At 67.4% G+C, this 12,263-nt stretch overlaps 1 protein-coding gene across 2 annotated transcripts; it reads right to left on the bottom strand.

Annotated features, from left to right (window-relative positions):
• Positions 1 to 419: 419 nt before the first annotated feature.
• RELA (RELA proto-oncogene, NF-kB subunit) lies at positions 420 to 8,154 on the bottom strand. 2 transcript variants are annotated; one of them, XM_051827971.2, is made up of 11 exons: positions 8,023 to 8,154; positions 7,088 to 7,114; positions 6,845 to 6,996; positions 6,607 to 6,755; positions 6,018 to 6,109; positions 5,524 to 5,655; positions 4,674 to 4,778; positions 4,343 to 4,555; positions 2,384 to 2,464; positions 2,148 to 2,222; positions 420 to 1,654 (listed from the first exon to the last, which is right to left on the bottom strand). In XM_051827971.2, exons 3-11 carry the CDS (start codon positions 6,935 to 6,937, stop codon positions 1,056 to 1,058), a joined length of 1,539 nt encoding a protein of 512 aa, XP_051683931.2. In that variant the 5' UTR covers positions 6,938 to 6,996; positions 7,088 to 7,114; positions 8,023 to 8,154; the 3' UTR covers positions 420 to 1,055. The 2 variants fall into 2 exon arrangements, with proteins under 2 accessions (XP_051683931.2, XP_051683930.2); XM_051827970.2 differs by lacking the exon at positions 8,023 to 8,154 and adding an exon at positions 7,663 to 7,801.
• Positions 8,155 to 12,263: the final 4,109 nt, after the last annotated feature.

Raw genomic sequence — 12,263 nt, 5'->3', positions numbered from 1 at the left:
GCGCGCGTGCGCGCCGCAGCCGGCAGGGCGCCCGTCGTCAGTGCGCGTGCGCAGGGCCAGGCCGGAAGTCCCTCCTCTGGGCTGCGGCTGCGGCCCGGCCTTTGTTCAGGCTCCGCGGGCTTGGAGTCGGTCGTTTCCCCGGGGCCGGGGTGCCGGGCTCGGGTGGGCAGGCCTCTCCCCCGGCAGCCCACTGGACGAAGGCCGGGCTTCCTAGGCCGGCCCCATCCGGCCTCGGGCGGCGCCGCAGCCCAGTGGCGCCGGGGGCGCAGCCGCTCAGCTCCCCACCCAGCCGCCCGCCGCCGCGCGTGGGAGGCCCCGGCGGAGTTCCGGGCCCGGCGCCGGCGCCGGCTGTGCACCCGCGGGCACATCCCTGTTGCGCTACCTCCCAAAGTTAATCTCAAAACCAAAGGCAGATCTGGTCAGCTCGCAACTAATTTATTAGTTCAGAGTAGACAGAGCGAGAGTCCTACTGCGTTGTTTGTCCCGTGAGAACCGCGCGGCCTGGTCACCGAGCGCCCGCCCACCACGCTCTGAAGGCACTTGAGGACAGGGCAGCGGGCGTGGGCAGGGGGTCTCAGGCCAAGTCCGCCCTGGATCCTGGAGGGGGCCTGCACGGTCGCACCAGAGCGGGCAGCACCGCACAGGCGGGCAGGCCGGCCCTCGGAGCTGGTGTGGCACAAGGACACGGCGAGCGCCACGCGGGCGCTGTCGGGCATGAAGGCATGACGTGAGGAAGACTCGTGACATAAGGCTTTGCGGCCTCCACGGCGCCGCGCCAGCTGGCCCTTCTCTCTAGCAGAGCACGGGAAGCCAGAGGACGGGCCGACCCCTCGCGTTCCCTAGACGGAAGGGCGCTGGCCAACAGGACAGGCGAAGCCCGAGGCCTCAGCCCCACCTTTCCAGGAGTTAATGCTTCCGCTCAAGCACCTCCGAGGAGAGAGAGAGAGACTGCCAATGAGAATAAAACGCGCGCCCGGGAGACGTGGCCCGCAGCTGGGGCAGCGGGCGCACCCCAGGACCGCAGGCGCCCCGGGAGCTGCTCCGGGAGGGGGCCCCTAGGAGCTGATCTGACTCAGAAGCGCCGAGAAGTCCACGTCCGCGATAGAGGAGAAGTCTTCGTCCCCCGAGAGGAGGCCGTTGGAGAGCCCCGAGGCCCCCAGGGGTGCGGGGGCCGGCTCGGGGGGCCTCTGCGACCCCGCCACCAGGCGCGTTATGGCCTCGGGGTACTCCATCAGCATGGGCTCGGCCGTGTGTGGGGCCATGGACACACCCTGGCTCAGCAGCTGCTGGAACTCCGAGTTGTCGACGGACGCCAGGTCCGTGAGCCCCCCCGAGTCCGTGGTGCTGCCGAGCAGGGCCCCCAGGTCTTCATCGGCGTCAAACTGCAGGTGCAGCAGGGCCTCGGACAGCGAGCCTTCCCCAGCCTGGGTGCTCTTGGGGGCGGGCAGGGCCGCGGCCTGGGGGGCGCCGGGGGCCAGGACTAGGACAGGGGCAGGGGCAGGGGCCTGGGCCAGAGCTGATGCCATGGCGGGGGCGGGGGCTGGGGCCACGGCCGCGGCCTGGCTTGGGATCTGCCCAGAAGGAAATACCATGGGGGGAAACTCCTCGAAGTTGATGGTGCTGAGGGCTGGCGTGAAGGCATAGGGCTGGGGGGCTGCAGGAGACAGAGAGGCACAAGTCAGCGGAGGCCCCGAGACCCACCCCTTCCTCTTACCCAATCTGACCTGGCCACACCTCCTGGGAGCCCTCCCTGATTGCTCAAACCCACAAAGCTCAACTCTGACCTCCTAGAACACTCCCAGCCTTTTAGAGAGAGGGAGACTTAGAGACAAGTGGGCTCCCGGTGTCGCTAGAAACCATGCCCTGGGGGAGATCGCCCAGGGAGCACCAGGGAGCAGTGGCTTCAGCCGGGCACTCGGCAGGGCGGGTGCTGTGCGTTTGTCCCTCCGGCACCGCGAGGCGTCCAGCCATCCAGCGCGGGTGGGAGCGGCCCGTGCACTGGCACCGGCAGCTCCCACAAAGCCTCTGGCTCAGCGTCTGGAGCGGGGCCCAGGTGTCCGTGCCTCTGCTGCTCCCGACGGCCCTGACACAGCTCACGGGGTCTCACTGAGAGCCACGGCCGGGCAGGGGGCTAAAGGAACTCTTACCCGGCTTGGGGACGGGAGCTGCGCTGCGGGAAGGCACGGCGATGCGCCGGGGCGGAGGCCGGGGGTCGGTGGGTCCTGCAGGGCGACGCGGTCAGTGCCAGGCCCCCGGCCCCCCCTGGCTGCCCCGGCCCCCCCGCCCCCCCGGCCCGTCGGTGGGTCCTGCAGGGCGACGCGGTCAGCGCCAGGCCCCCCGCCCCCCCCGGCTGCCCCAGCTGCCCCTCCGCCCGCCGCCTCACCGCTGAAAGGGCTCTTCTTCATGATGCTCTTGAAGGTCTCGTAGGTCCTCTTGCGTTTCTCCTCGATGCGGTGCCGGTCGTCTGGGAGAACGAGAAGTGGGTCCCCTCCCCTGGGTGGGGGAGGGGCCAGGCCTCCCGGAGACCCGCCCCCCAGGCCCCCCAGCAGGAGCCTCCCTCAAGAGCCCATGCGGCCCCCTGAAGCCACGGGCAGCTCTCCTTCCCACTCGGCTGCTGCCCGGCCCGGCCCCGCCTCCGCCCTGCCCGAGAACCGCTGTGGCCCTCCCTGCTTCTTCCGCAGCTCTCGGGTCTCTGATCCCACAGACCGGCCGGAGCCAGCCTCATCTTCCTCAAAGCCTGGATCCCGGTGCCGGAAGATCACTCGCTCTCTGCCTTTCTAAATGTGTTTTTTTTTTTTTTTTTTTGACAGGCAGAGTGGACAGTGAGAGAGACAGAGAGAAAGGTCTTCCTTTGCCATTGGTTCACCCTCCAATGGCCGCCGCGGCCGGCGCACCACACGGATCCGATGGCAGGAGCCAGGTGCTTCTCCTGGTCTCCCATGGGGTGCAGGGCCCAAGCACCTGGGCCATCCTCCACTGCACTCCCTGGCCACAGCAGAGAGCTGGCCTGGAAGAGGGGCAACCAGGACAGAATCCGGCGCCCCGACCGGGACTAGAACCCGGTGTGCCGGCGCCGCAGGCGGAGGATTAGCCTAGTGAGCCATGGTGCCGGCCATCGCTCTCTGCCTTTCAAGTAAATGAAGGCAAAGCAGGTGCCCCACAGCCCGCGCCTCCTGCGCGCCCACTGCACTGCAGCTGAAGCCGGGACCCAGCCTCGCTCCCACTCCCCGCCCCCGCGGTGCCCTCCGGGCACCCGAGCCGTCTGTGCCAGGCCCCTCTGGCCCAGGGCCTGAGTGAGCACACGGGGGCCTGAGTGAGCACACGGGGGCCTGAGTGAGCACACGGGGCCTGAGTGAGCACACGGGGGCCTGAGTGAGCACACCGGGGCCTGCTTGCCAAGAGGTGACACAGCGACGGGAACGCAGACAGACCCCAAGCTTCCGGCCCGGAACGCCGAGGGTCAAGGAAGCGTGGCCACCGCCCCGGAAGCTGGGTGGGGGGTCTGATTTAGGGGACCTGGCAAAGCGCGCCGAGCGGACCGGCAGGTGCCGCGGCCTGGCCTAGCCGTTCCTCCCGCAAGGGGCTGAGCCTCTCCCTGGACTCCGGCACCTTCTTCCAAAGGCCACCCCGCCCGAGTCTCCCCTTCACCCCTGCACGTGGCTCCCCACTGCCATACGACAGAAGCCCGGACAAAGGCCTGCAGCCTAGCGAGACCCTCCCGCCTGGGCCTGCTCCCTGCCTGCCAGCGGCTCCCACTACACAGCTGCCCGCCAGGCTGTGCACCTGCCCTCGCCCTGCCTGCAGACGGCACAGCTGCGCCCCTCTCCACGGTGAACGCCACCTCGCGCCCGCTGGAGGGCTCCAGCTGCCACCTCCGCCTCGCGTGTCGCCCTGTGACGCCAGGACCTCGTCCACATGTGTCTTCCTCACGTGACAGGGCAGGGCACGCGGCGCACTCATCTCTGTCCACACAGGGGGCTCAGGCCCCGGGCTCAGGCGGCACCGGAGACCAGAGCACACGGCGGCCGGGTAGCACGGTGCCGGCTGCCGCTGGCCGGCCCTGCAGCTGCGGCCGGCGCGATGCTGCCTCCTCCCCAGGAGCTCTGCCAGACGAGGATGAGGGCAGTGCTGCGATGCGTGCCGGCTGCTCCTCGGGCTCAGGGAGACTTGGGGACTCTGACTCCTGTCACGCGGCCCCTCGCAGCAGGACGTCAGCTGACGCAGCCGCGCCCTCACCACGCACACGCCGTCCAGCCCCGAGACTGCTCTACGCAGACCCCGAGCTCGGCCCCTAGGTTTTCCGGCCTCGCTGGACGGGCCTGCTCCCACCGCAGCTGTGTACCTGTGTCGGGCAGGTACTGGAACTCCATGGGCTCGCTGAGCTCGCGGTCCGAGGGCCTCCGCAGCTGCATGGAGACGCGCACGGGCGCCTGCAGGCCGGGGTCCGCGTAGGGCGGGGTCCGGAACACGATGGCCACTTGTCGGTGCACGTCCGCTTGTGAAAAGGAGCCTCGGGCCTCCCAGCCCGGTCCCGTGAAGTACACCTCGATGTCCTCTGCGAGACGGGGGAGGGGTGGGGGTCAGCTGTCCGGGGCCCAGCGCACCGCGGTCCACTGGCTGCAGCCCTGCCCCTCCCCGCCCGGCGAGGCCGGCCCTGCCTGCCTCCTGTGTACCTTTCTGCACCTTGTCGCACAGCAGGAAGATCTCGTCCCCGCCCAGGCAGCTCCCCGAGTTGCGGTTCACCCGGCAGATCTTGAGCTCGGCAGTGTTGGGGGCGCCTGAGGTGTGAGGGTGAGGAAGGCGGCCCTGAGCCACTCCTGGGGCGGCCCACGGGAGACGCGCGGCCTGCCCAGCCCAGGGCCCAGGCTGCCCCGCGCCTGCGCAGCCCACGCCACACCGCCTCCCCGGCCCCACACCCCGGCGGGCTCGGCGCTATCCCTGGCAAGAACACCACGCCTGGGACCCACGCTGCTCTGCCCTCGTGGGGCTTCCAGACCCAGCGCGAGCCACGCTGACCCGGGCAGTCTCCCGGGCCCCATCGTACCCACCTTGGCCACGCGCCCGTCCCTCCTGACCCTGCTTCCTGCCCCCAGGGTTCCCGCGCTGCTCTATTTTTATTCATCCTGCTCATTATTTAATTAAAAACTGCAACTGATGATGCCGCCCAGTCCCTCTGCAAGCTTCCCGGGCTGTCATCAGGGAATCGTCACCGCCCAGGACACCTCGCTCTCGTAATGTCCACTTCCCACAGTCCGTGGTGTAGGTGGGGGCATGCCACTCTCTCGCCACGTGATCCGGAAAACGCCCACTTCCTATCAGACCCCCGCCAGCCCCGAAGCCACACCCTCTAGAGCAAGGACGGCTCTGGGTCTGTCCCTGCCTGTCTGCAGCCAGCAGGGCTGGGCACGGGAGATGACACACGGATGCCGGACGACGGGCAGAAGCTCGCCGCAGCCCAGCCCACCAGCCTTCCTGCCGCCCAGGCCCACCCCGGCCCCTGCCCGTGACCCCCGAGCCACTCACGGTTGTCAAAGATGGGATGGGAGAGGACAGGCTGCAGGCGTAGGGGCCTGCCTGCTGGGTCCCGCACTGTCACCTGGAAGCAGAGCCTCACGGCGTTCAGGTCGTAGTCCCCACGCTGCTCTTCTATGGGCACTGTCACAACGGACGGGCGGACGGGCAGGTGTCACACGGGGCGGGGAGGGCCGGCCGCTCTGGCCTGGGGGCTGGCGAAGGGTGCCACAGCGCCGGACAAAGGCCTGCACTGGGACCCCGCAGTCCTGTCCCCTGCCGGGACGTGGTGTCCGGCTGCGGCGTCTTGGCCAGGAGGCCTGGGGTGGGGGCCGGGTGGGGGCGGAGGCTGGGGGGGCGGGGCGGCAGCTGGGGGGGACGGGGGCTGGGGGCGGGGGCGGAGGCCTGGGGCTGGGGCGGAGGCTGGGGGCGGGGGCGGAGGCTGGGGGCGGGGCGGGCAGCTGGGGGCGGGGGCGGGGGCGGGGCGGGCAGCTGGGGGGCCTCACCTTGGAAGGGGTTGTTGTTCGTCTGGATGCGCTGACTGATGGCCTGCTCCAGGTCGCGCTTCTTCACACACTGGATCCCCAGGTTCTGGAAGCTGAGCCCCTCCCCGTCAGAGCGCGGACCCTCCCGCGGTGCCCCGTCTGCACCTCCCCATCCGCCCCGGTCCTGGCTGCAGCGGCTGCAGCGGCTCCCCTGCGCTGCAACACCACCGCTCCTGTCGACGGCCTCCCGCCCTCAGGCCCTGACCTCGGCACCTCTCCCTTCGCCCCGGGATGCTTCCGGGCTTCTCCGATCAGCCTCACCATTCAAGGCCTAGCTGACAGAGGCCACCCCGGGCCTCCCGCCCCCAGGCCACGAGACCAGCACCCCTCCCTCGGCCGGGCTCTCTCCCAGCCTGGAAGTCACGGCTGACACCACGTGCACCGTTTATCTGCACGACCTACAGCCTGTCCGCGGGTGCGCGCTCGGGGGAACCGCAGGTTCGCTGGCAGCCACAGGGTCAGGGCCCCAGCCCGTCCCCCAGGAGTCCCACTCCCAGAAAGGAGGAGCGCAGGAGAGAGCAGTCCGCCCAGCGCGGCCCCGGGCGCTCACCTGTGGATGCAGCGGTCCGGGCAGAGCTCGGCCTCGTAGAAGCCGTCCCGGCAGTCTTTGCCGACCAGCTCGTGCGGGTGAGGCCGGTGAGGGGGGTCCTTGGTGACCAGGGAGATGCGCACCGTCCCGGGTCCCGTGTAGCCATTGATCTGTGCAAAGTACAGCGCGTGCTGGGGGCAGGGCCGGCTCGGCGGCCCCTCCCCCGCGCCCGGCCCGCCACAGGGGGAGCAGGACTGACCTTGATGGTGGGGTGGGTCTTGGTGGTGTCCGTGCTCCGCTCGCCGGGGATGCTGCCCGCCGAGCGGCCCTCGCACTTGTAGCGGAAGCGCATGCCCCGCTGCTTGGGCTGCTCGATGATCTCCACGAAGGGGCCCGAGGCCTGGGCTGGCTCTGCGGGGGCCGGGGGTCCCATCAGGGGCTGCCCCCAGCCCCCCAGCCCCCGGAGCCCCTCCCCGCCACCGAGCAGGGCCGGCCCACTTACCCGAGGGGAAGATGAGGGGGAACAGGTCTGAAAGGGGAGGAGGTAAGGGTCAGCACAAGCCCAGGTCCCCTCCACCCCCCGCCCCAGGGAAACTGAGTCAGGACCTGCTCCGTGGGGGGTACAGGAGCCAGAAACACCTGTTTCCTAAGGGCAAACGGGGTCTGGACCCCCGGCTGTGCTGAGGGAACCCGAGTCAGGGCCCGGCCCACTGTCCTCGGAGGAGCTGTGGGAGGGCGCCCCCCACCCCCCAGCCCCCACCCGAGAGGAAACTGACTCACACCCTCTCCCATAACAACTCCATCAGGGCTGCCCCAGAGGCCATGCGACGGACTCGCCTCAAAGCTCACCCCGCACCCCCACCCCGGGAGGGCCCCCGGTCAAGGCCCCCTCCACGCGGAGGGGAAACTGAGTCAGACCCCCGCCGCCCGCCCCGCCCCGCGCCACCGGCCGGCCGGACCGCTCCCTGGCGCAGCAGCGCCCGCGGCGCAGGAAGCGGCGGAAGGCGGCCCGGGGGTCCCGCCACAGCCCCCGCGGCCCCGGCGCGGCCTCCCCGCCGGCTCCCGGGGCGCCCTCACCGTCCATGGCCGGGGTCCCGGGGGCGGGGCCGGGGTCGCAGCTGGGCCCGCGGCGCGCGCTACAGGGGAGCCATTCGCCAGAGGCGGAAATGCGCCGCGCGCGCCCGTCGCCGCGTCACTGCCCGGAACCCGGCCGCGCCTGCGCGCTGTGCCTGTGCCGCCGCCGCCGCCGCCGCCCCGCGCGGGGGTCCGGGCAGGTGCGCGCCGCGCCGGGGCGAGCCCGCGGGGGCCGGGGGCAGACGCCGGCCGCTCCGGACACCGACGCTCACCCGCCCGCCCGCCCGGAGGCGGCTCCCGGGGCGGCTCCGCTCGCCCCCGCGTCCCAGCCCCGCCTGGAGGGCGGGCCTGCCGATTACTCACTTTGTTTTTAGGGGATTTCGGGGGCCCCCTCCCGCGGGTCGGAGGAGCTTGGTGATGTCACCCGGGCCGGGCTGGAGCGCGGCCAGAGCGGCTGGGCGGCGGCCGCCCGCCCCGCGCGCGGAGAGCCGGCGGCTTCACCCCGCACGCGTCTCGGCGCGGGGGGCGCGCGGGGTGCGGGGCGCGCCCGACGTCCCCGCCGGCCACTGCCCGCAGCGGGCGAGCCGGGCCCTCGGCCGCGCCAGCCCCGGCCCGCGGGCGGCCCATCGGAGACGAGTGCGGGAGGCGCCCGGATCGGCCCCGCAGCCTCCTCTCTGCACCCTGGCGCGCTCGCCTGCCCACGCCCGGGACCCCCAGGGGCCGCCCGAACCCGCAGGGTCCCGCCCCCCGCGAGAGTGCCCGGGGCCTCCCGCCGCGGCCCTGCGGGCGGGGGGCGGGCCTGGGGCTGGCACAGACCCTCTCCTGGGGTGAGGCTGCGCGCGGCTTCCCCAAAGCGGGGTGCGGGGGAGACTTTGTGTGTGTGTGTATCTTCTCCGAACTCGCACTAAATTAGGAAACCATGTGGGAATTGGAAAAGATTGGAAATTCTGACTTGCTTTCCCAGGCTCTGAAAAAACAGGAAGAGAAAAGTGAAAGAGAGCGAGCACCCCGCCCACCCGCCGGTGTCTCCGGCGCAGTCCGCTTCCCGGCCGCGGGGGCTGCGCGTGCGCCGTCCACTCCGAATAATCAGCGTTTTATTTCCTTGAAAGGCAGAGCGGCCTCCCGCCCCTGCATCACGGCCCAGACGCCGGCCAGCAGCCGGGGAGCTGCGCCAGCTGAGGCCAGGGGCGGGGGTCTCGGGCGGGGGTCTCAGACGGGCGCCGCCCGAGCGGCAGGGACCCCGAGTCTTGGCTGCTGCCCCGGCTGCCCGCCAGGGTCTGCCTTAGCAGGAAGCGGGAAGGGGGAGCCCAGCCGCGACTCCGCAATGGGGTGTGCACGATGCAAGCAACATTGTTTTTTGTTTGTTTGTTTTTTAAGATTTATTTGTTTGAAAAGCAGAGAGAGATAGGTCTCCCATGCGGGTGCAGGGGCCCAAGGACCTGGACCATCCTCCACTGCCCTCCCAGGCCACAGCAGAGAGCTGGACCGGAAGTGGAGCAGCCGGGACTCGAACCGGCGGCCTTACCCGCTATGCTACAGTGCTGGCCCACAACATATCACGTTTAAAAAGGTATTAAGGCCGGCATCCTATATGGGCGCTGGTTTGAGTCCCGGCTGCTCCACTTCCCATCCAGCTCCCTACTAATACGCCTGGGAAGGCAGTGGAGGATGGCCCAAGTGCTTGGGCCCCTGCACCCGCGTGGGAGACCTGGAGGAAGCTCCTGGCTCCTGATCGGCGCAGCTCCGGCCGTTGCGGCCAATTGGGGAGTGAACCAGCATATGGAAGACCTCTCTCTCTCTCTCTCTCTCTCTCTCTCTCTCTCTGCGTCTCCTCTATGTAACTCAGACTTTCAAATAAATAAATATAAAAAAAAAAAAAAAAAGACTGCAGCCAGGACCTGAAGCTGTGCTGCAGGATTGGCTGCTGATGTCCGAGCTGGGTCTTTTTTTTTTTTTTTTTTGACAGGCAGAGTGGACAGTGAGAGAGAGAGACAGAGAGAAAGGTCTTCCTTTGCCGTTGGTTCACCCTCCAATGGCCGCCACGGCTGGCGCACCGCGCTGATCCGAAGCCAGAAGCCAGGTACTTCTCCTGGTCTCCCATGGGGTGCAGGGCCCAAGCACTTGGGCCATCCTCCACTGCCCTCCCTGGCCACAGCAGAGAGCTGGCCTGGAAGAGGGGCAACCAGGACAGAATCTGGCGCCCTGACCGGGACTAGAACCTGGTGTGCCGGCACCACAAGGCGGAGGATTAGCCTAGTGAGCCGCGGCACCGGCCCCGAGCTGGGTCTTCACAGTGGGCCCCACGCCTGCCCCAGCTGTGCTGGTGTTTGGGGGCGTCACGTGGCAGGTGATGTGAAGCAACACCCCCACTGCAGAGCACTGAGAATCCGTCTCGAGAAAGCCCCCCCCCCCCACCGTGAGCTCATGGTCTCAGAGCCCACTTCGGCAGAGCTCAGACCCCGCCCCTGCCCCACCCACTAAGCCGAGCCCCGGCTGCACCTGGGTGAGTGCTGGGATGGGAGTTTGCATAAAGTCCAGGTTGTGATGGACAGTGGCTTCCCTAGCCCCAGGTCAGCCTGACCTGCAACCTTGCGTTCCCCTTCCCTCCTTGCGGTTTCCGCCTTTGTAAACCCTGTGGCTCTGAGCTCGAGGGCAGGAGCCCGCTCTCCGTGCCGGCACTGGAGGACCGGCGTGTGGTGCTCCTCTGTCGGCAGAACCAGACCTGAGCAGGAGCGCGGCCGCGCGGCCCAGGTGGAACCGGAGGGTCTGGGTTCCTGTGTCAGTAACCACACACGCTCCAGGCCAGCTGGGGTCCCGTTCTGTGACTGCCCCAGGCTGCCCGGCGTGCTCTCCTGTGCTCTGGTCTCCGGCGCCTGGGCCGCGCACTCCACGCCCCGCTGCAACTTCCCCGTGTCCCCGCCCGCTGCGGCTCTGCCCTGTGTCCACACTTCGGTCGTGACCTCTCCGTGGCACCTACTCGGTCACTATGGAGCAGGCCTGGCCTCTGCCACCACCCCCTGAGCGCCAGCGCCCGGGGCCACAGGGAACTGCTCTGGCATAATCTTTTTTTTTTTTTTTTCCCTAAATGTTTGTTTATTCAATTTACTTGAAAAGCAGAGAGAGAGAGGGAGCACTCTTTCCATCCGCTGGTTCACTTCCCAAATGCCTGTAACAGCTACGGCTGGGGCTGGGGCTGGGGATGAGGATGGGGATGGGGCTCGGGCTGGGGCTGGGGCTGGGGCTGGGGCTGGGCCAGGCCAGGCCAGGCCAGGCCAGGCCAGGCGCTCAGCACTCCATCTGCGTCTGCCCCAGGGGGCAGGGGGCAGGGGCCGGCCCTGAGTCGCATCTGCCTCCAGTGTGCCTCAGCAGGAAGCTGGCTTGGACTCAGAGCTGCCGGCACCTGAACCCGCTGACGTGGGATGCGGGGACCGAGCAGCCACTGGGCCTCAATGCCCACCCCACATCTTTTTCTTAGTCTTAACGCGAGTCTGGACCTGAAACACATTTGAGGTGCTTTAGTGGATTACGAGGTTTGCACTTCCCAGCTGCAGCCGCGGGGACCCTCAGGTTGGTTTCTCAGTCCTTGGGGCTCAGCTCTGGAATTCTGTGGCTGCTTTCTCGCTGTCTGGTGTTAAAGGAGGTGCCCAGGTTCATCTTGTAAATTTCTGCCCCAGATCCAGAAGCAGGTGGATTCTGTTTTTGTTTTTAAAGATTTGTTTATTTGCAAGGCAGAGTGACAGAGAGAGGGAAGAGACAGAGATCCTCCACCTGTTGGTTCACTCCCCAAATGGCTGCAAAGATCAGGCCAAAGCCAGGAGCCCAGATCTCCATCCGGGTCTCCCGCACGGGCGGCAAGGACCCAAGGACGTGGGCCGTCCTCTGCTGCTTCCCCAGGTGCATCAGCAGGGAGCTGGATCGGAAGTGGAGCAGCCGGGACTCGAACCGCACTCGAGTCTGGGATGGTGACATTTTCAGTGAACCATTCAGGAAGTAGTTTGTGTTTTTTTTTTCCCAAGACATTTATTTATTTGAAAGGCAGAGTTACAGAGAGAGAGAAAAAAGAGAGAGAGAGAGAGAGAGAGAGAGAGAGAGGTCTTCTATCCGCTGGTTCACTCCCCAGATGGCTGCAACGGCTGGAGCTGCGCTGATCTGAAGCCAGGAGCCAGGAGCTTCTTCTGGGTCTCCTAGGCGGGTGCAGGGGCCCAAACACTTGGGCCATCTTCCACTGCTTTCCCAGGCCACAGCAGAGAGCTGGACCGGAAGTGGAGCAGCCGGGACTCAAACCAGCGCCCATAAGGGATGCCGGCACTGCAGGTGACAGCTTTACTTGTTATGCCACAGCGCCATCCCCAAAGAAGTAGTTTTTAAAAATGTGAATTGCATCAGTGGTTTACACTGGTATCTCCTGTTCAAATTTAGGACTTGAGGATTTTAATTTCAAATATTGTTTCACATATTTTCCCATGTCAAAAAGTTTGATTTCTTGTAGAAATAGAAATATCTGTCCTTACGTTTATATGAAACCCCAAAGGACGACAACTAGCCAAAGTCATTTTATTTTATCTGAAAGGAAGAGTTACAGAGAGAGAAGAGACACAGAGAGA

Source organism: Oryctolagus cuniculus, chromosome 1, assembly GCF_964237555.1.
Source record: "Oryctolagus cuniculus chromosome 1, mOryCun1.1, whole genome shotgun sequence".
In the NCBI taxonomy this organism is placed as follows: Eukaryota; Metazoa; Chordata; class Mammalia; order Lagomorpha; family Leporidae; genus Oryctolagus; species Oryctolagus cuniculus.
The sequence above is the reverse complement of the archived record's forward strand: the minus strand, read 5'-3'. Positions and strand labels throughout refer to the sequence as shown.

Bases quoted from the DNA above. Each gene is read 5' to 3' on its own strand.
- RELA (XM_051827970.2), bottom strand. The intron at 6,997-7,087 runs GTAAGTGGGCCG...CGGCCCCCGCAG, and splicing joins CCCCCTCATCTTCCCCTCGG to AGCCAGCCCAGGCCTCGGGC. The intron at 5,656-6,017 runs GTGAGGCCCCCC...CCGTTGTGACAG, and splicing joins GAACAACAACCCCTTCCAAG to TGCCCATAGAAGAGCAGCGT.